Consider the following 23,060-nt stretch of genomic DNA (forward strand, 5'->3'; position numbering starts at 1 on the left):
AGAGACATGAGCTTCCCTCCAGCGCCCCATTTGCTGTTTTTTCCCCTTACCCAGAGTGCATTGCAGCTGTGACAGCTGCCGGGCTCGGCGAGGCGGAGGTGTGCTCAGGGCTTGGCAACGTCTTCCTCCAGCGATAACACAGGTGAACAACATGTCAGCAGTGCCCCGCCACAAAACAAGACGGGCTGCATTTTTTTGACACACACTCATCCACAAAAGATCCCTGTCTTCCACCTGTCTGTCCCCTTAAAACCCGCTGGGTGCTCAGTTGCCCCAATAGACACAGACACATGGCCTGGCATCTATGTTCCTACCATTTTGGGGGTTTTCCACTTATTTATTTTTTAATTCCACATTCTATTTTCCATTTCGAGGTCATCTGACATTCTGACCATTGAGGAGATCTGGTCAATTCTGAGCGCCACATGATACCCGGGGTTAATAGTCATCACGGAATACCAAGGTTTCCCACAAGAACATTCCTTGTGGAAAAATCCAGATATAATTCCCAATGGTAGGGATAATGATGACTTGCTTGGTTTTGGAGGCCACGGTGTTAGGCTAGCAGCGCTCCCCCAGTCTGAGACTGTGAAGTAGAAAGCATTACACGCAGTGCAATCGTTAAAATTCCCCCGGCCTCACGTCAGGGTAGGATTTAGATGCCTGAGGTCATCGCCTTGTGAGAAGGCTTCTTCAGGGACGGGGGCATGCCTCGGCGCTGCCAGGAGGGCCTCAGATGACTGGATAGGGTGTTTACTGCACTGGGAAAAAGCAGGCACGGTTTTTGACCTCTACTGGGGGTCCTGACACTGTGCTGCAAAGGGAGGAAACACACTGCGGGGTTGACCTGCCACTTCTGTTGTACTCGTTTTCTGACAAACAATATTGAGCTATAGGCTCTGAACACTCACTGTCCTGCCAAACCAGGAGAGGGGCCGCCATCTTGCTTTCCCATTAAAGTCTCTTCTTCAATAGACTCAAGGGGAAGGTCAATAGACAGACGGGTCAAACCATGGCAATGTTGTCAGAGCAAACTGTGCAGTTCTGCACTGCAATAAATGCATTATCGCTAATAGGCAATACATAAACAAATTCACAGACACATGGAAGTGGTGCTAAACTGGTCCATTCTCATTCTAAGAACCTCTCACCAAGTAAGCCAAATATGAAATAGCATTTAGCCGCAGGTCCCTCTGACATATAGCCAAGTCACTGAATACGCTCATAAGCTAGCTAGCCATCCAGTCAAATCAGATATAGTTGAAATGACGTAAATGGAACTGGTGGCAGACTCAACACCACATCCCGCCAGGAGAGGCGAGCTAATCAGAGCTCTGGCCTTGTTTAGACCCCAGCCAGCTCAGCCTATGATACTGGTATGCTCTCTTATGTTCTCTGAAACAGCCCAGAAACGCAGCTAGTACAGTGGCAGCTAGTACAGCAACAGATAGCACAGCGGTAGCTAGCACAGCGGCAGCTGAGTCATCTGAGGTATGTGCGTGTCTATCCACTAACATTAAAATATCTCAGATCCCAAAGAATTAGATTCCTGACAGACGCATGCTAAAACATTCCATTTTACAACAACAAGGACAGAAAAACAACACAGTCATGAAAAGAATCCCCTAAATATATAGTCCTGAAATACTTCCTGATTGAAATCAATGGTGGATTTAAAAAGGTTGACGGTACAGGCTTTGATTAAACTCTGAGACATTAACAATAATTAAAGGACTTGCACAACTGGACTTGAGGAGGAGACCCGGCCTATATCATGCTGGTGAACATAACATTGTTCCCCAAACCAAAATATGTTTTGTGAGGAGAATGTGAAGTCAAACCCCCTGAATAAGCCTCATCTCAGCCCGTGCCCCATGCATTTCCTGACGATTCACATTTAAATTTGTTTTAGGTCCTCCTTGGCTGTCTGATTCAAACCAGCAGCCCAGCCTGCCGAGGCCCTTTTTTCTCACCCATCGGAGGGAGAGAGTGGGAGATCAAAATAACTTGAGACAAATGCAGCCAGTTTCTAACACCTGGATCTTTCACGATTCTAACCAGCAAACTTGCCAATTCCTCCATCTGGATGCAGAGGAATTCAGCACTTAAATTGCTCTCTCCACCTGCGATTTAATGAAAATGCTGGTGGAGGAAATAGCTTAGACGCCTAAAGGACCTTGTGAAGGATTAAAACGCTTTTTGCAGTGTTTTTGTTTCCATGGTTTGATTTATGGTGTTGAGATAATCATTGCAATCCTGTCCAACTGGTTCAAGAAGCAGCAAAAGCTACTCTTGAGACCAGGTGAGCATAACTACTTAAGCACCTTTACTGTTAGACTGACATGAGTCTAATGAATGGCACTTGGTTTTGCTGCATAAGTAGAGAGCAGGTTTTGCCATTGGTGAAAAAAGTACTAAATTGTCATACTTGAGTAAAAGTAAAGATACCTTAACAGAAAATGACTCAAGTAAAAGTGAAAGTCACCCAGTAAAATACTACTTGAGTAAAAGTAAAAAAATATATACTTAAGTATACCTAGTATACTTATACTTAGTATACTTATACTTTTTCTACTACTTTAAGTTAATGTAATTGCTAAAATGTACTTAAGTATCAAAAGTAAAAGTATAAATAATTTCAAATTCCTTATATTAAGAAAACCAGGCAATTTTCCTGTCAAAAATGTAACGAGTACTTTTGGGTGTCAGGGAAAATGTAGGGAGTAAAAAGTACATTCTTTTCTTTAGGAATGTAGAAGTAAAATAAAAAGTTGCAAAAATATATAAATAATACCCCCAAAAACGACTTAATAGTACTTTCAAGTATGTTTACACCACTGGGTTTTGTCACTTTCCTAATTCACAGTAGGCTGCAGATGTACTGTACTGGAGATGAGGAAGAGAAGAGCAATACATGATGGGTGGCATAGCCGGAGACGTCACAGACAGGTGATGAAAGAACCAGTTTTGAGCTCTAAGGAAAGCCAGGTGAAAACCAGGCTGAGGGGAGCTGCCTCTTGTGTCTTCTGGGTAGCTCAGCTCCACTGCTGTGTTCTAGTGAGACTGGAAGAACCAGCCCCTGGGTCAGTGGAAGACGAGCTCAGACTTGTTCTGTAGAGCACTCTCAGAAAGAAATGGGCTACATCTTAGCCTGTGACACAATCGTATGGGAGGGGCGGGGCGGGAAACATTGCTTTCTTTGCCTAAAGGATTGTGCAAGAACAACTAGAGCCTTAACATGACAGCCTTCTGTGGTTTTATTTGTATTTTTATTTCACCTTTATTTAACCAGGTAGGCTAGTTGAGAACAAGTTCTCATTTACAACTGCGACCTGGCCAAGATAAAGCAAAGCAGTGCGACAGAAACAACAACACAGAGTTACACATGGAATAAACAAGCGTACAGTCAATAACACAATAGAAAAATAATTAAGTCTGTATACAGTGTGTGCAAATGGCATGAGGAGGTAAGTAGCAAAGTAATTACAATCACTGGAGTGATATATGAGCAGATGATGGTGTGTAAGTAGTGATACTGGTGTGCAAAAGAGCAGCCAAGTAAATTAAAACAATATGTGGATGAGGTAGGTAGATTGGGGTGGGCTATTTACAGATGGACTATGTACAGCCGCAGCGATCGGTTAGCTGCTCAGATAGCGAATGTTTAAAGTTAGTGAGGGAAATGTAAGTCTCTGTGGTGATCAGAGTGATGAGAAAAAAATCCATTAACAGTAATAATGAACATCAAAGAAACATGTTTCTTTCTGTAGACTACAAACTGCTGCGGTGTTTTCCCTCCCTCACTCCAGAAGGGAATGGGATCCAAACTCATTGAGCCACAGGCGTTTTCAATGAATGAGCCAGAAAGGGATGCAGGGCAAATTAACACGTGGACTAAGTTTGGTGTGTGTGTGTGCGTGCACCAAATAGTACAGAAGTGCATAAATGACTTAATTTAAGCTTTTAGATACAGAACTAATTATGTTAGGTATAACTAGACAAATAAACTACTGAATCTGGTTTGGTTGACGACAAAGAAAGTCTCTTGAGAGGTAAAACATTAACAATGTGGCTGATGGAGCCAATGAAACCACAGAACCTTATTTTGGCATCTACATTGATGATGAAAAATGTTATCATACATTTTTTTTACTGTCTGTTTGTGTGTATGTGTTTTACTCACCGTACATCTTGCCTTCGTCTGAGAGGATGATTTTCCTCCGTCCACAGGGGGGGTAGATGGCCAGGGCCTCCTGGAAGCTTTGCTCTATGTCTGGGCTCCACACCCCCTCGGCGTCCCCGTCCATGGCCTTGTCCAGCTCATCGTTCCCCTCGTCCAGCCCATCCCCCGGGCTACCGTTGGCACTCCACTCGTTGGACGCAATGGTGGCGGCTCACCCTGGGCCCGACCCCGAGCCCCACAGTCAGAGGATCTGGGCGAGAGAGAGACCTTCATTAACATTTATCAATTTAGTCATTTAGCACAGTAGTTGCCAAACTGTCCCCCCCCACCCCAAAAAAGAGGAACTCAGTCCAGCTTTCAACCTACTCTTGAAAGTTGTAATTTAGAATGCACAAGGTGCAATTTCAAAATTGGGTAGTGCATCATCAGTTTTCCTCATCATATCAGTCATTGCATACCTTAGAGAGCTACTTATAACTTGTCAGAAATGTCCAGATCAACTAGCCCATGTCAGCTAATGTTTTTTTGTATAGTTTTATTTAGCCCATAGATTTTGTTGTAATGTTTGAGTCATTAAAATATCACATGAATACACATTAGACATGGCAAAATGTATAGAATTGCAAGAAAAGTAGCTTTAAAACAGCAATATTTTCTCTGATCCCCATGACAAAAAGTGTAGAATTGCAGGAAATAAGCGTTAAACCTGGAAAATGTTCTCTCCGCCAACAAGAGGGGTATGAACAGTTTGTGTCAAGAACAGTGCTTGTGCCCATAGAAATAGACATAGTGCGCGCGCGCTTGCAGGTTTGACACTCTTATCCAGAGTGAATTACAGTAGTGAGGCATTCAGATTCATACTTTTTGGGGGGTATTTTCATTACGAAAAAGTACGAAAAGGGTATGTTGTAATCGTTGTCAACAACTTCACCGTCACCTTTAGCTGGCAAGTGCATTTCAAATTCTGCCTTATAAAGTAGTGTAGAATTGCAGGAAATAAGCTTTAAACCTGGTCTCAGCTGTCTGTTTTCATTGAAATCATAAAATCTGTACAAATAAACAATACAGCCACTAATTATTACCATTTCCTAGCCTTTGTCTCTAAAACTGCCAAATGAATTCAAGATATTCTATAAAAACCTAGTATAAAGAGCACACTAATCAGCAGTGGCCTCAAATAATTATTGTGGTTAGGGGACTGTGTCCCAATGTGGTTGGCTCATGACTAAGAGCAGGCCGAGATCTTAAGTATTTTCCAAGCTGCCTCTTCGGCATTGTATTGTTTCTGAAACGAGCGTCCCCGAAGTATCCATTATTCCAGGATGCGTGTGTTTATATATCTGAAATTCTGCAGTTGTTGACAAAAATACACACATTGGACAAATATGGGGAAGGCCAATTGGGATGGTCCTATGGGTAAACTCAACTCCTCACGTTACAAGAACATTTTGAGGTTCCTCTGTAAAACAAATTCACGAGGGCATCGTTGCACATTTTAAAGTCGCTGTTTTGACAATTTCCACAATGCAACTTCAGAAATATGAATTGGAGGATTAAGACAGATGTGAAAAGAAAAGCTAAAGTATTGTTTTCTAAAAATCACAACTACCCCATTGTACAAAGTTGACATTTGTCTTCACTAAAAGACCAAAGATGCAGACAACGGGCATTGTTTCTCCATTTATAACTCTATACTCAATAAGAATATGTACTGTAGTAACTGCCAAAATAAAGGAAACTCCTACATAAACTGTCTCAATAGGGCATTGGGCCACCACGAGCTGCCAGAACAGCTTCAATGCGCCGTGGCATAGATTCTACAAGTGTCTGGAACTCTATTGGAGGGATGCAACACCATTCTTCCATGAGAAATTCCATTATTTTGTGTTTTGTTGATGCTGGTGGAAAACGCTGCCTCAGGCGCCGCTTCAGAATCTCCCATAAGTGTTCAATTGGGTTGAGATCTGGTGCCTGAGACACACACACACTTGAAACCCCCTACGCTCCTTTGAAACCCCTCTTTCAAAGTCTCTGAGATCTCTTTTTTTTTTTACTAGCCACGGTAGCCAAAATAATGGGCAACTTGGCATTTTTATACATTCCCTGAGCATGATGGGATGAAGAACTGCCCGGAAAACCAGTTCTACCTCCTGAAGGGAAAACCCTCCAATCCAGTCTGACTAGGCCTGAATGTAACGCAGTAGGCCAGTCACAAACAGCAGAGTTAGTTGCTAGCTAACATCCATAACTAAGTGGAATGCCTAGTTTGAAGTTTCATTAGTCATATGTACGGGATACACATGGTATACACCGTCCAACGAAATGCTTCCTTGCAGGTTCCTTCTCGACAATGCAACAACAATAAGGGTAAAGGGTTAGGTTAAGGGGTAAGGTTTGGGAAAATAGGACTTTGAATGAAAATGTATTTTAGGTCCCTAGGGAGATAGAAGAACAAAGTGTGTGTGTGTGCAAAGATGCACACAGTGCAGGTAGTCAGTTCAAATGTTCAGTAGTCTAATAAGTCTGGTTGAGGGACAGTGTGAGATTGTGAGGTAAACCTGAGAGCTTTGGGCCCCCCAGGACCAAGGTTGGTGTTAAACCCCCGACTGAATGTGGAGATCACGGCAGCATTTGAGCAGCATTCGTATTCAAGCTAAAAGTCCACAGAGATCAGGCTGCAGCTATGCATCTACCCCAACACAACTCAAGATGAGCAGATCCAATGACCAGAAACTGCTACAGAAACTTCCCGCAGTCAACGTCCACTGCAGTCGAAAGGTGTAGGTGCATATTGCATAATGCACATGCAAGTATCTAGTAGAATCCATTACGTGTTGGGTCTCTTAAGAGCAGCAATGTTGGGTCAAGTATGTCCAAATGGTGTGTACATTTTTTGGAGGCAGTCCCAGTGTTAATCCTAGCTGTATCCTAGTAGCGAAGACACAGCTGTCTCCAACCCATTCAAGCTAGGATCATAGGAGTAGGTTGTTGAATAGTGAGAGTGATTCTGAGTTTCTTAAGTTTTGTCATGGGGATTTGACAGTACCGATCAGGATCCCTGAGTAATGGGTTATAATAGTATATGAGTCTGTTCAGTAGGGTGCTGCTGTGCTGTGTGTGAAAGAGAAGCTCTCATGGAGAGGCTTACATTCCAGACATGTCCTTATTAAGAAAGGGCTGTGAGCGCTCACTGTTCCTCCTCCTGCCTCTTTTGTGTCAAACCGCACCCCCCCCCCCCCCCCCCCCCCCCCCCCCCCCCCCCCCCCCCCCCCCCCCCGCGTTGCACACCCCCCCCCCCCCCCCCCCCCCCCCCCCACTCCAACCCTACGCCCAGCGCTCAGAACGTCTCTGCCCAAATAAGGACTGGAGACCAAGGGATACATGTAGGGGGGAGGGAGGGGAGGGAAAGGATTGGAGGGGGCGGACTGTCCAATTTTAGGCGTCCACTTCGGGGTCTGGAGAACAGTAGGATTGTTTCTGCTGGAATGCAACATCAGCATGGACAGAGAGAGAGAGACACACAACCACACTCACAGCCTCTCCATGACGCTGCCTGACGCTAACCACCAAAGAGAGAGCATTGTCAACGCTATGATTATATTGACTGTTTCACTATATTACTGGGTAATTCAATATAATGCAGTAAAACAGTGCAGAAAAGTCTAAATTGCCCATGACACAGCAAACGGAAATGAGACACTTGCATACAACTGTGCAATTGTGTATTTAACTATCAACAATGGTTTTACAAAGTAAAAATGTCAGATGCTACATTATGGCTATTTCAATTAGCCTACTACGATAATTGGGAACTCCTAGGACCAAAGCAATTAACCTATTAAATGTTACAGTTATTAGACAGTGTTAACATTATTAAAACACCAAACCATAAGGGGTTTAGGTACATACAGATGTAGGATCTTAATTTGATCACTCTTTTGTTGCTGAGAATTTTCCTGCAACAGGAAATGCAAACTTGTAGTGTACTCAAGGTTGAAAAAGGCTTCTAAAGTTTGTAATTTACACTTTAAAATGTCAGACTTGACATCAATCCCTACAAAAAATGTCCCTTAATTATAATCCACATAAATATTTGCATTTCCTGTTGTTGCAGGATTATTTTCCTGCTGCAGCAAACTGGCTCAAATTAAGATCCTAGAAAATTAAGTCGATGTGTTGTGAATTACACAGTAAAATCTTAAATGTCGCTGACTCAACTAAAAAAGAAGCATTTTGCATCTAGGAAATGTGTGTGTATATTTTTTTCCTCACATTTATTTCCCCATTAAGACATCCGCATGCTTCCGATCCGAAAAAGTTTGGAATAGTTTGTGCATATGACGACATTTTGTGACATTTTTGTTTGTTTTGGCCTAAGGCAAGTTCTTTTTTTTGGGGGGCCGGGCGGCTGTTCGTGCACACAACATTTTTTCTCGAGGCAACCCGAAGTTTGGAAGCCGAAGTCTACGTCCCTTCGTCGGTGATTGGTCAACAGTTCGATTCTTCAATGAAGTGTTTGTTGTGATTCAACGATAGACGACTCGTTTTCATGAACATTTTTCACTTGAGAAATACTGCACTAAACATCTTAGTTAGACATAAAATTGCACAACTAGGATCTCCTTGGCAAAAACACTCAACAATTTGTAAATTATCTTACTTATTTTACCTTTATGTAACTAGGCAAGTCAGTTAAGAACAAATTCTTATTTTCAATGACGGCCTAGGAACAGTGGGTTAACAAGTGACTACTGGCTAAGGTGGACAAACAGTACTAAGATGGACAAACGGTACTATTTTCTCGTTTAAGGTTGTATGTAAGCACACTCGTTTGGTTCGCCTAAACATTTGCTCTGCAAATGTAAAATATTCAAAACCCTCAGAAGATAGACTATAAATCAAATCAGCTGTTACTCACAAAGAAGAAAGGCCCTTTGATTCCTTATGGGTAAAACACAGCACATCTGTGATGGGAGGCTGACAACAGAGAGCACAGATTTAGCATCATGCACACACACACAAACACACAGAAGCACACTCACTGATACGGACACAAATATAAACACACACAAGCAGGCAGAAACATATACACAAATAGACTTTCGATGAATGGCGTATTTCACCTGTTGCCAGATGGTATAAGGCCTCTTGATTGAATGACACGGTAAACTGAGATTGAATACAAAGTCAGGCGAGACACACACACTTCCCGGTCGTCACTAGTTAACACAGCCACAAAGTCATAATAATGGCTAAACTGAGCCTATTTCTACAATTTATCTTCTTAAAATCAGATTTGAAAACTAACCCTACCCTTAATCACACTGCTAACTTTATGCCTAACCTTAAATTAAGTCCAAAAAGAAAATTGTAGTTTCCGTGAATTTTTACAATATGCCATTTTGACTTTGTGGCTGTGGTAACTAGTGACAACCAGACTTCCCCTCCCACACTCTCTGGGAGTAGGTCCAGCGACAGACCTGACTGAGACCAACATGCTACAGATTCCAATGGGCAGCAGGAATTTGTTCTGCATGATATTGGCAAAAATCTAATTGCAATTTATCTACCAAATATTGTGATTTGGCTTGTGATATAGATCAAAACACTTGGGTATAGAAATAGAATGTTTCATATTAAGAAGCAAAGTGGAAAGCAGCATTTTTCTTGTTTGGAACGATCTGTTGACTGCATTTAACCTAACAGAACAGCATGCAAACTTATAGTGAATCTAACAGCAGGGAGGAGGAACTGCGCTGCTTGAGTGACAGGAGGTGAGGCTTTGTGTGTGTGTGGCAAGCAGCCGCAATAGGAGAAAGGGAGAGAGATGAGAGTAAACTATTACTATCTCCCTTTCTCCTATTTTTTTTTAAAACGGACATTACACAAGGCTGAGGGGAGGTTCAAAATATTGTTATATGGATATCTCTTGCGATATGGAAATTGCACATGTCAATATTGTGATTTTGATGTGAATTCGGTTCATTGTGCAGCCCTAGCAGGAATGTAAATACCAGTGGAAAGCTATGCACCTCACACATTCATTCAAACTCCACCATTCACAGCCTAGAAATCCTCTCCATCTGTTTTCCCATGCCTCATAAAGCTACAGATGTAGGATCTTAATTTGAGCCAGTTTACTACAGCAGGAAAATAATCCTGGAGCAACAGGAAATGTGAATTATTATGTTATTATAATTACTGGACATTTTTGTAGGGGTTGACACATTTTGTCTGAAATTTTAAAGAGGAAATTACAAACTTTAAAAGCCTTTTTAAAACTCAAATACACTACAAGTTTGCTGTGTAAGAAAATTCAAAAACTAAAGAGTGATCAAATTAAGATCCTACATTTTCAGGACTTTGACATATCTTTTCACCGGCCCCTGTGCAGGTTTGCTGGTCTATACTTTTCCCAGCGTTGCTTATAATAATACATCCCATGTAATGCTGAATATGTTTGAGTCACTATATGTCCTGGCCCACTCTTCTTCTATGGGGAATTGTCAGTATAAACACAGGAAGGAATTCCATGTGACTCCTGAGAGCATGTGTGTTATATTATGTGTTTAACTGTCCACAGTCAACATGTGAAAACCCTCACAGAGACAGCCACAGACAGGAAAACAAGTAGAGGTTGTGTGTATTTTGGCTGTGGATGGAGGATTGTATAGGGATAACCAGTGATTTATACACTCAACCAATGTTTATAAAAAGAGGACATCACCCTGATGCATTCAAAAGATGATCCATTTGTCTTTTAATTGGTGGAGTAGGGGAATGACGAGGTGAAAAATGACAGACCCTACACTATGACATGGGGGACATCCGTTTTCCATTCCAAAAGTGGTGGGAAAGTAACGTTTCATTCATACGTTGCACTTCGATACAAACAGGATGGATTTCAGAAATAAATAATAGTTTTACAGAGACTAAACATCCCCTGAGAGGGAGAAGTCTGGCCTATTGGACAATGGTGTAACTGATGAGGAAACCAGGGTTCAGACAGACATCATCCTCCAAAGTAATCCTTGACTGGACAGCCAACCAATGCTGTCAATCAAATGAGGTAATCTTTACATGAAGTCGTTTCAAGTCAACGTGTAAAATGCCCTCGACAAACACTCAACTGTGACACTACGAAGCAAACGGCATTGGAGAGCTAAGTAGCCTAACTCCCACTCTGAGCAGATGTCCCATTGAAATTGAATGGGATCACACCGAAGGGATATGCATTTCGCTCAACCTCATGCATTTGCTCACCGTCATGCCCGTACACAATAAGTTAAGTTCCTAGCCTCAGAGATTTAGAACAAACAAAGTAACAGAACTGGTACATGTCGGTGGACTGTAAAAGTAACAGAACTGGTACATGTTGGTGGACTATAACAATAACAAAACGGGTACATGTCGGTGGACTGTAAAAGTAACAGAACTGGTACATGTTGGTGGACTGTAAAAGTAACAGAACTGGTACATGTTTGGTGGACTGTAACAATAACAAACGGGTACATGTCGGTGGACTGTAAAGTAACAAAACTGGTACATGTTGGTGGACTGTAAAGTAACAGAACTGGTACATGTTGGTGGACTGTAAACAATAACAGAACTGGTACATGTCGGGTGGACTGTAAAAGTAACAGAACTGGTACATGTTGGTGGCTGTAACAATAACAAAACGGGTACATGTCGGTGGACTGTAAAAGTAACAGAACTGGTACATGTTGGTGGACTGTAAAAGTAACAGAACTGGTACATGTTGGTGGACTGTACAATAACAAACGGGTACAGGTTGGTGGCTGTAACAATAACAGAATGGGTACATGTCGGTGGACTGTAAAAGTAACAGAACTGGTACATGTCGGTGGACTGTAAAAGTAACAGAACTGGTATGTTGTGGACTGTAACAATAACAAAACGGGTACAGGTTAGTGGACTGTAAAAGTAACAGAACTGTACATGTCGGTGGACTGTAAAAGTAACAGAACTGGTACATGTTGGTGGACTGTAACAATAACAAAACGGGTACAGGTTAGTGGACTGTAAAGTAACAGAACTGGTACATGTCGGTGGACTGTAAAGTAACAGACTGGTACATGTTGGTGGACTGTAACAATAACAAAAGGTACAGGTTAGTGGACTGTAAAAGTAACAGAACTGGTACAGGTTAGTGGACTGTAAAAGTAACAAACTGGTACATGTGGTGGACTGGGTACAATAACAGAATGGGTACATGTCGGTGGACTGTAAAAGTAACAGAACTGGTACATGTCGGTGGACTGTAAAAGTAACAGAACTGGTACATGTTGGTGGACTGTAAAAGTAACAAAACGGGTACATGTCGGTGGACTGTAAAAGTAACAGAAACTGGTACTGTCGGTGGACTGTAAAAGTAACAGAACTGGTACTGTCGTGGACTGTAAAAGTAACAAACGGGTAACATGTCGTGGACTGTAAAGTAACAAAACGGGTACATGTCGGTGGACTGTAAAAGTAACAGAACTGGTACATGTCGGTGGACTGTAACAGTAACAGAATGGGTACATGTCGGTGGACTGTAAAAATAACAGAACTGGTAATGTTGGTGGACTGTAACAATAACAAAACGGTTACATGTCGGTGGACTGTAAAAGTAACAGAACTGGTACATGTCGGTGGACTGTAAAAGTAACAGAACTGGTACATGTCGGTGGACTGTAAAGAGTAACAGAACTGGTACATGTTGGTGGACTGTAACAATAACAGAATGGGTACATGTCGGTGGACTGTAAAGTAACAGAACTGGTACATGTTGGTGGACTGTAAAATAACAGAACTGGTACATGTTGGTGGACTGTAACAATAACAGAATGGGTACATGTCGGTGGACTGTAAAAGTAACAGAACTGGTACATGTTGGTGGACTGTAACAATAACAAAACGGGTACAGGTAGTGGACTGTAAAAGTAACAGAACTGGTACATGTCGGTGGACTGTAAAAGTAACAGAACTGGTACATGTTGGTGGACTGTAACAATAACAAAACGGGTACAGGTTAGTGACTGTAAAAGTAACAGAACTGGTACAGGTTAGTGGACTGTAAAAGTACAAAACTGGTACATGTTGGTGGACTGGGTACAATAACAGAATGGGTACATGTCGGTGGACTGTAAAAGTAACAGAACTGGTACATGTCGGTGGACTGTAAAAGTAACAGAACTGGTACATGTTGGTGGACTGTAAAAGTAACAAAACGGGTACATGTCGGTGGACTGTAAAAGTAACAGAACTGGTACATGTCGGTGGACTGTAAAAGTAAACAGAACTGGTACATGTCGGTGGACTGTAAAAGTAACAAAACGGGTACATGTCGGTGGACTGTAAAAGTAACAAAACGGGTACATGTCGGTGGCTGTAAAAGTAACAACCTGGTACATGTCGGTGGACTGTAACAATAACAGAATGGGTACATGTCGGTGGACTGTAAAAGTAACAGAACTGGTACATGTTGGTGGACTGTAACAATAACAAAACGGGTACATGTCGGTGGACTGTAAAAGTAACAGAACTGGTACATGTCGGTGGACTGTAAAAGTAACAGAACTGGTCATGTCGGTGGACTGTAAAAGTAACAGAACTGGTACATGTTGGTGAGCTGTAACAATAACAGAATGGGTACATGTCGGTGGACTGTAAAAGTAACAGAACTGGTACATGTTGGTGGACTGTAACATAACAGAACTGGTACATGTCGGTGGACTGTAAAAGTAACAGAACTGGTAGTTGGTGGACTGTAACAATAACAGAACTGGTACATGTTGGTGGACTGTAACAATAACAGAATGGGTACATGTCGGTGGACTGTAAAAGTTAACAGAACTGGTACATGTTGGTGGACTGTAACAATAATAAAATGGGTACAGGTTAGTGGACTGCAAAGTCTTCCTCCCATCTGTTTATAATATCATGTCTTTGTCAGATTGTTCCTGTCTGTCAGAATGCAGGCTTTGTTAGGACTGCTGTTGCAGCTGGGACACTTGCTGGTAAGGGCCTCCAAGAGAGGTACCCCCCCCCCGAGGGCAGACCCCAACCCTTAGCCTAAGCCCTGCACACACCCATCTATCACTCATACTAAACACACACAAGCACACCATATTTGAATATTTTTCTCTTTCTGCACACAACCCCAAAGAAAATCCCTTTATCATGGCTGAAGGGCCTACTATAAAACACAATTATACACAGATGCACACATTCTCTCTCTCTCTGAGACACCCACACACTCAGAGCCTCACAAACACGCACTTGACAAGGAGAACAACAGGACTTGGCGATTGAAGGAGCAGCTGCTCTCTAAGGTCAGATTACAGATTTTTGTTTTTTTAAATACACTCAGGCAAAGAGATCGGTTCTCTTACAGGGCTGGAGACAGTTCCTTACCCCTGACCAACTGACACACACACACACACACACACACACACACACACACACACACACACACACACACACACACACACACACACACGTGCACACACCCACACACACTCTTGATCTTTCTCTCGCTACGCAAAAGCAGCTTGTTTTACCACTGGGTTACAGTACGCAATCAGGTTTAAATCCATGTTAAAACGTTTCATTTCAATAGTTGAAAAGGAAGGTGAACTGCCTATTGAGTAGCCTAGTCGAGTTTTGCCTCTGAGAGGAAAGAGGGAGAGAGGGCCAAGACACTGCCAGTCCTCCCTCCCCTCCTAGACTCCCAAGTGTATGAGAGCCCCATCTCAGAGCACTAGAGGAGCTCCCCCTCCCCCTCCCGTCTGTGTTTGGCCCTAATAAATTCTCTCCAGCTCCTCCAATAACTTCCTCCTACTTCCTCTCTGGCACGGCGCTCAGGAAACAATCAGAGCTGAGAGTGAGCGGAGGGCTGGACGGCCGACAGCTCACACGGCAAGAGGCAGAGGGAGAGAAAGGGAAGGGGAGACAGCTAGAGAAGGAGAGAGAGAGACGGAAAGTCTAGGACAGAGGTAGAACGAGAGGGAAAGAGTAGGGCGAAATAGAGGGAGAGGCAGAAGGAAAAAGAGAGAGGGGCTTACATTCACAGTCAGTAAGGCAGTCACGCTCTAAGCAGCTTGATTCTCTTTGGATACCCACAAAAAGGCATGTTTGAATTGGAAAGGCTGAAATCAACTGAAATATTTCCAAGTCTGACAGAAAGAGAAACAAATGTTAGAAACTTTCCCAATCTGCCATGAGACAGCAAAAAAAAGTCTTCCGTCTAGTATAAAACATCAACCCAGGGCCTGAATGGCGGGTGATTGACTAATCCATGTCCTCCTACAACACAGACCCTGCAGACTAGGGTCTACCGCAGCATCTCACAGCTCCATGGAGTACAGCTTCAATCCAGCCGACCAACAGAGGAAAGACTGACACAAAGCGGAGAGAGCGCGCCAGGCTGCTTATTTTACAGCCTGATTCAGCAGTTTAATCAGACATTTTCCAGGGAGCGTTGCAGAGCAGTCGTCCTCTCCTCCTCGCCTGAGTTGTTCATTCTGTGGTGAGGCCAGCGGTTTGGTGCCTTAATCTGTGAAACCTTTAAGACGTTGCGTAATTTATGCACAAGTGCGCAAGCTTATACAGTTACTCATATAGCCCGGCGATAAAGGATCATCTATATGTTGTACTTGTTGCATGGCAAGAAAAATGAGGCCAGGAAAGTAAAAAAAAATATATATATGTTTATGAAGAAACTAACTTTCGAACCCAAAACCCAGAGGTGATCATCCTTTCCAAATGAATGAACAGCCATTGTGTAGCCGACAACTCATTTAACAGACAAAGCATAAGAAGCCCGGGTTGATACTTTACACAACACTTTTAGATGTGTATGATGCTTAGTACGGTCTAAATTCTTCAGTAAGTGTGTGGTTTGGTTTTGGAGAGGTCGTCCTCCAACTCCTCACTCTAAAGGCAGGGATTAAGAGCGAGGCTTCATACGAGTGCCCCTTTTAAGTCATTGGAGCCCCACTCCAACACAATGCCCACTACATCAGTCATAAGACAGGATCCCAGAAAGCCAGGGCTGTTTTGTTGCCCCCATCATTGATAATGGACACCACCTAGAGACACAAACTAACAAACAGACTTCCTGTTTACTGCTGCATAAAGCATGAGCCCACAGAGTTGTGTTGTCATTCTCTCGATACAATAGAGGGTTGGTTTGTGAAGTTCATCACTATCAACAGTCGGTTGCAACAAGAGCAACTGAAAAGTGAAGCCATTTGGGAAAAATGGACACAAAGACTATACTGTTCTAGGCCACTCCCAAGCTCCTCCCTTGAGCAGTCAGGGAGGCCAGAAGTCGTATCTGTTAGTTAGGGCCTTACTGCATGAGGAGAACATGTCAACAAGCCCATGCACTCAATACATTCATGTTAATCAAAGGTTTATTCATGGTATCCTAATTCGGCTAAGACATGGTAATTGCTGAGGGGTGCATTGACTCTGATCCAGGAAATAAGGATAGCATCACATATGCTTACGACAAATCTAACAATGCCTTAGAACCACATTAAAGTGCATTGTACCTGGCTACAAATGAAATATTCCCCAAATGAATATTCTTTATGCGCTCTTGAGGCTTGAGTTAAATATTATACTCCTATGTTGTGAAGGCCAGATCTCTCTGAGGCTCTCTCTGTGTGTCTGCAACAGTCACAAGTGGTATTTGTTCAGACCTCTGTTGACCGAAGGGTATGTGGCCACCATTTGGAAGACCACTTCTGGCGATGGTGCTAAAAAGGCAACCAACGTCTGCACAAAATGGGCAGAGCTCATTAGCCTTTCTTCGGAGGGGTTTTAGCACAAACCAGTGAAGTTGCTCTCATATAGCTGGGTCGTTTCTAGCACTCTCCAGAACAAACAACTACCTATAGTATTTTAAAGGAAGGTATGTCTGAAAATAGGAAATGTATACAAAATGTAAACATTTAAAATGATATGCTGTCTGAGCATAAGATAATATCATCTGAAGAGCAATTAACCCAGTCAGATAAATGACACATTTTAACAGTAGGCCTACTTACAAGTAGATTTTTGGAATCCTTAAAAATATTATAGGCTTGTCACTGATGTTTTTTTGCAGTACACCAAATAGACCATTTTATTCACAACCATGAAAACCACAGCGGTGGCAACATAAAAAATAAAAATAAATCCCTGATTACATTGTTAAAGAGAGGGACACATTTATTATCCATGCCATGCCAATGCACAATGCATGAAGATCTGAGTCAATGCCTGGATAGTAGCTGTGTTATAATTAAGCAATATATGGCCAATATACCACAGCCTAAGGGCTATTCTTAAGCACAACGCAACGAGTGCTTGGACACAGCCCTTAGCCGTGGTATGTTGGCCATATACCACAAACCTCCGAGGTATACGGTCTGTTATAAACTGGATGGTTCAAGCCCTGAATGCTGATTGGCTGACAGCCGTGGTATATCAGACTGTATACCACGGGTATGACAAAACATTTATTTTTACTGCTCTAATTATGTTGGTAACAAGTTTATAATGGCAATAAGGCACCTCGGGGGTTTGGTATACGGCCAATATAACACGGCTAAGGGCTGTATCCAGGCACTCCATAAGAACAGCCCTTAGCCGTGGTATATTGGCCATATACCACACCCCCTTGGGCCTTATTGCTTAAATATACCATGGCTGTCAGCCAATCAGCATTCAGGGCTCGAACCACCCAGTTTATTTAATACAAAATAGCCGCACCATCCTGCCCCAGAGTTTCTAACATTTTCCTAAATTACACTTTCGACTTCATCAACCTATATTATTAGCTTTGGAAAAAGGTGTTGTAAGTTCACATCTGCACTTGACTGTCTTATTACCCTTTCTGTCCTGAAATAAAAGCCCCTGGCCAGTGCCCGTACACTAAGCTGGGATGGAACAGGTTAATTAAATCATTGTTTGTACCGATGGCCTGGGGAACTACAGCTAGGGAGACCAGAAGAGAAACTACCCACTTTAAGAGAATATTGTTCAAATAATCAAGTTGACCACAAGCATTAGAGCAGGCAGGCAGCAATGGCCTTTGCGTTACAAGTAAAGCTGCTAGGCGTAAACAAAATATACTTAGCCCACAGAGTAGTCTCGGAGTATGAGTTGCAGTGTTGCAATTTGTTTGAGAAAGAGCTGATTGTGTTGGGACTGAGAGCAGAGCAAAGCACAGCGCTAGTCTGCTACATGCATGTTGCATAAACACACTGAGGACGGAGGGAGAATCTGTCAGAGCAGCAGAATATTGATCCTTCCCAGATTTACCATCTCGTCATTACTCCATCACAATCTAATATTAGACACCTTCATTCACAAAGGATACTTTCACTGCTTTCTTTTGTTTTCCCACATGCACACAATTTCCACATTTTCAGAGAGAAAGTAAATTGGCCCAGCTTTGTAGATATTAAAGCTGAAATCCTTCATGGTGAAACTGACATGTCCGTTTGCAATATTACACGAAAAAAGTTACTGCACACAACAAACACAGTTTTCCCCCCCTCTGATATCATTGCACGCGTGATAGAACAGCAGCATACGCAGTGCAAAAGCTAGAATCCTTAAAGGAGAAACAGCCACTTCCGTTTGCTATATTACAACAACAAAGCTACTGCAAACAACAAACACCGTTTTTTCCCTCTTGGACATCACTGCACACGCGATAGCAGAGGGCACAGCCATCATTTTTCAACCATGCTGCACGGCGCTCCTCAACTCGGCAACAAAAACAATAATAAAGGTGGTGGGGTGGCCAGTGGCGCTGTTTCCCCCTACTGTGGATTCTATCTAAAAGTGATTCATCTTTAGTCTCAACTTTCCTCAGTCACCCAAGTGTTTATGTTGGAAGGTACTATACTTCCAACACAGGACATCAACAATGTGTAACTTCAAAGTATGGTCTGATGGGTTCTGTTTTTAGTGGACCGTCCAAACAGAATAAAAATAGGTAGAGAGACAAGACTCTATTCCCCTGGTTTAATTCCACAACATAGTTGTAAAACTAAACGCATGTTTTGGCAGTAAAGTGTAGAAATGATTAATAGCAACCTTTTTAAATTCATAAACAGTTTAACTTATTGTGCATATAGATCCTTAAACTTCAGTCAATCCTGAAATCTCCAATACTATCTAAGCCTGCGTGCTTATTTGTTTGGTTGCACTAAAATATGATACAAAGCAGGCTGCACTATTAGACATCACTTCTTATATTTGGAAGTACTACCTATCTTCGGGTATAAACAATTCCAACAATGTCAACTCAACTACCTGTTGAGCCTATGTACCTCAGTCAGTACTGTTTCCCTAAACTGAAACTCATATTGCCACAATATAGACATCACATATTACCCTTACATTATTTATAGCATACTAATTCTAATTGACAACACTTGTATCACATTATCAACCAAATACCATATGTTAGCTTCAACCGTTACTGGAGACTGTATCGGGCAAACAGTAGTCTATCTCTTCGAGAGTCAGAGAATGTGCAGCTGCAACCAGGAGTGCCTGCAGTGGTTCAGCAACTTAGCGAAACTACTGAGTCCATCTGAAAGATTTACAGTTGAGCAGATGACCTAGGGATAGTGCTTGTATGGATCTATTATGTCAATTATAAACAAACCCAAATTGTGATTTGGTGTGATTCTAAATGTTTTATTTTTTTGTGTGACTTTCTCTCTTATTTCTTTTAACTTTTTTTGTTGTTATTTTTTAAAGATTTTTTTATTTAAATCTAACCTTTATTTAACTAGTAAGTCAGTTAAGAACAAATTGTTATTTACAATGATGGCCTACCGGGGAACTGTGGGTTAACTGCCTTGTTCAGGGGCAGAACGACAGATTGTTTCATATAGTTTGATGAAATGGTGACTGACTCTATCTTTCCAGTGGAGTAAACTTGAATGGCTTGTTTACCATTTGAGTGTAACCCTAAATGTCTATAATCTCAACCCTAAACAGGCTTTTCTGGCTGGTCTACTAACAGTACTTAGTGATGAACGTGAAAGACAACATTATATTGTTCTATCTATTGAATGGCAGTGACTGGATTGTAACATTGTTGTGTACACTTGTTTACAGGGTGGTTAAGAGAGATGAAAAAGTATAAACCTTGCAAAGCATCACACTTTTTTGGTTTTTCTATAATAAGGAAAGCATTTGGAGCAAGAATGGTCTGTTTTCCCAAGCGTAACCAATAGCACACCATGAACAGGTGTTTCTTGAAGATATACAATGATATGCACACAGATCCATCAATTGTAAATGCTAATATAAGGATTAAATATTTAAGTAAGGATTTCCAGTGAAACATCCCTGGCCCCTGTGGAGAAGATCAAGAAAGATCCACAGCTCAAAGAAAGTACAAAACCCTTACTTATACATTATTTACCCATATAAAAGAAAGGTTGAAAGAAACAGGTTATGTTTAAATAACTGGCTAATGCGAAAATTGTTGATTTAAAAATCTGCACTAATTTGGCTGTTGAACTATTATTCAGTAAGGGATACACACAAAGGAATAATACAACATTCATTAGAACATATTAAAAGAAAAACAGACAATGAATGTGTTTTCCCTATGATGAAGAGAAACAGTCAGAGGACTGATTGGACAAGAAAAATAAATTTCCAAGTAAATCTGAACATTTCGTAAACAACAGTGTGTATGTATAGAGGCTGTAGTGGTGTGTGTGTACTGAAGTTATGATAGCTTCATGTTCTCTCTGTTGTATTTATACATATATTAATACGCATAAACGACCATGTCAAATTGTAGCAAGACCAACAGCGTATCTGTTTTGCGTGAAACTGATTGAAACAGATTTGTTTTGTCAGTGTTGCCATTTTCTGGTAAAACAAAAAAAGGTAAACATCCATTGAACATATAACATATTACTGTAATATGATAAAGAATAATATGAAATCAACGTTTTTTTTTTTAGACCTACTTAAATCTAAACATCTATAAATTGGTTGGGGGGGTCGTATATGGTATCTTTCCTTGGACACGATGTTACCAAATTCGGTGATTCACTTACCTATGGGGTGCAGCAAAACAGCGCGTAAAATGTCGAGTTATGTATTCCTCCAATTTGCCTTTCTCTGTCTGTCAATTCTTGGGTATATAACCACTTGATTCTTCTGGAGAACAAGTTTAGAGGAAAGTGGTCCAGATCCAAGCAGCTGTACGAAAAAGAAAGGAAACATGGTCGTTGTCCCACAGTATTGACAAAGAAGCAATACTAATGGCTTATTATTGTCAGTGAGTATGGTCAATATAGTTAAAAGCTTAGCAAAGATTTCCTGCACACAGAGAAAGTCACACACAATATAGGCGATCAATCGCTTATTCTTTTATTCCCTCCCAACGCAGGGAGTTCCACGGAAAAATGCAAAAAATGACAATGATCTGAAAACTTCACCGAGCGCAGCATGAAAACTTCACCGAAAGCTCTTAAACAAAGGGAACAAATTAATGGTTACTCACCTATTATTTGGTAGTGACCCCTCCTGACAAAAGCGAAGGTAACTTACTCATTTTGATACGTAATTTTTGGGCGCATTATCGTTTTCAATAATATTTATCCTGGTTTGACAGTGTAAGTGGAATGTTAGGTATGACTTTGGTATGAAATCAACGCACTACACTGGAAAACGAAGAAAAAAACTTTCAGGGAGGAGCCATTGGGTAACGTCAATCAACATACTTGGGGGCAGTGACTTCACTGAAATCTCCACCCCCACGATTTTGAAAAGACAGTACCGGGTGTCGGTCCTACCGTAGATTATTTCAGAGAAGTCTTATCAAGAAGGATGACTTGTATTGCTTGGTGTGAAACCTGCTGTGTTATAACGCAAGTGGAATAGATATGAATGTAAAGTTATGTGTGTTAAATGAGAACCTGTAGGCTACATTTCATAAAGTAATAATAAAGTAATAATACTGTTACAAAAGTAATAATAATAATAGGCCTAACAGTATAATTATGATGTTATTGTTATTATTATTAGCACAAAAATTTGCACAGGCAATTAACAGTTTCATTATTAACATATTATATTACTGTATGTTTCCTCCTGAGGAATTTACACGTTCCACTGAAGTAAGGTCGAATATACAGTACCAGTCAAAAGTTTGGACAACTATTCAATTTAGGGTTTTTCTTTATTTTGACTATTTTTTACATTGTAGAATAATAGTGAAGACAAACTATGAAATAACACATGTGGAATCATGTAGTAACCAAAAAAGTGTTAAACAAATCAAAATATATTTTAGATTCTTCAAAGTAGCCACTGTTTGCCTTGATGACAGCTTTGGACACTCTTGGCATTCGCTAAACCAGCTTCACCTGGAATGCTTTTCTAACAGTCTTGAAGGAGTTCCCACATGCTGAGCACTTGTTGGCTGCTTTTGCTTCACTCTGCGGTCTAACTCATCCCAAACCATCTCAACTGGGTTGAGGTCGGGTTATTGTGGAGACCAGGTCATCTGATGCAGCACTTCATCACTCTCCTTATTGGTCAAATAGCCCTTACACAGCCTGGAGGTGTGTTGGGTCATTGTCCTGTTGAAAAACCAGATGGGATGTCGTATCACTGCAGAATGCTGTGGTAGCCATGCTGGTTAAGTGTGCCTTGAATTATAAATAAATCAGTGTCACCAGCAAAGCACCCTCACAACATCACACACTCTTCTCGATGCTTCATGGGAATCACACATGCAGAGATCTGGTCACCTACTCTGTGTCTCACAAAGACACGGCAGTTGGAACCAAAAATCCCAGATTTGGACTCATCAGACCAAAGGACAGATTTC

The 23,060-nt window shown here is 41.6% G+C and overlaps 1 protein-coding gene across 7 annotated transcripts in view; it reads right to left on the minus strand.

Moving 5' to 3' along the window:
• LOC111969732 (transcriptional enhancer factor TEF-5) overlaps positions 1-21,896 on the minus strand; it is a 40,317-nt gene extending 18,421 nt beyond the window's left edge. For all 7 annotated transcript variants that reach the window (XM_023995968.2, XM_023995966.2, XM_070445522.1 and 4 more), the window contains exons 1-3: positions 21,729-21,896; positions 21,280-21,424; positions 4,184-4,433 (exon numbers count right to left, since the gene is read on the minus strand). In XM_023995968.2, the coding sequence (XP_023851736.1) occupies positions 4,184-4,307 (124 nt within the window). In that variant the 5' untranslated portion in view covers positions 4,308-4,433; positions 21,280-21,424; positions 21,729-21,896. The remainder of the gene's footprint in view (positions 1-4,183; positions 4,434-21,279; positions 21,425-21,728) is intronic.
• Between the last annotated feature and the right edge of the window lie 1,164 nt (positions 21,897-23,060).

The sequence above is a fragment of the Salvelinus sp. IW2-2015 genome, linkage group LG11 (assembly GCF_002910315.2).
Source record: "Salvelinus sp. IW2-2015 linkage group LG11, ASM291031v2, whole genome shotgun sequence".
In the NCBI taxonomy this organism is placed as follows: domain Eukaryota; kingdom Metazoa; phylum Chordata; class Actinopteri; order Salmoniformes; family Salmonidae; genus Salvelinus; species Salvelinus sp. IW2-2015.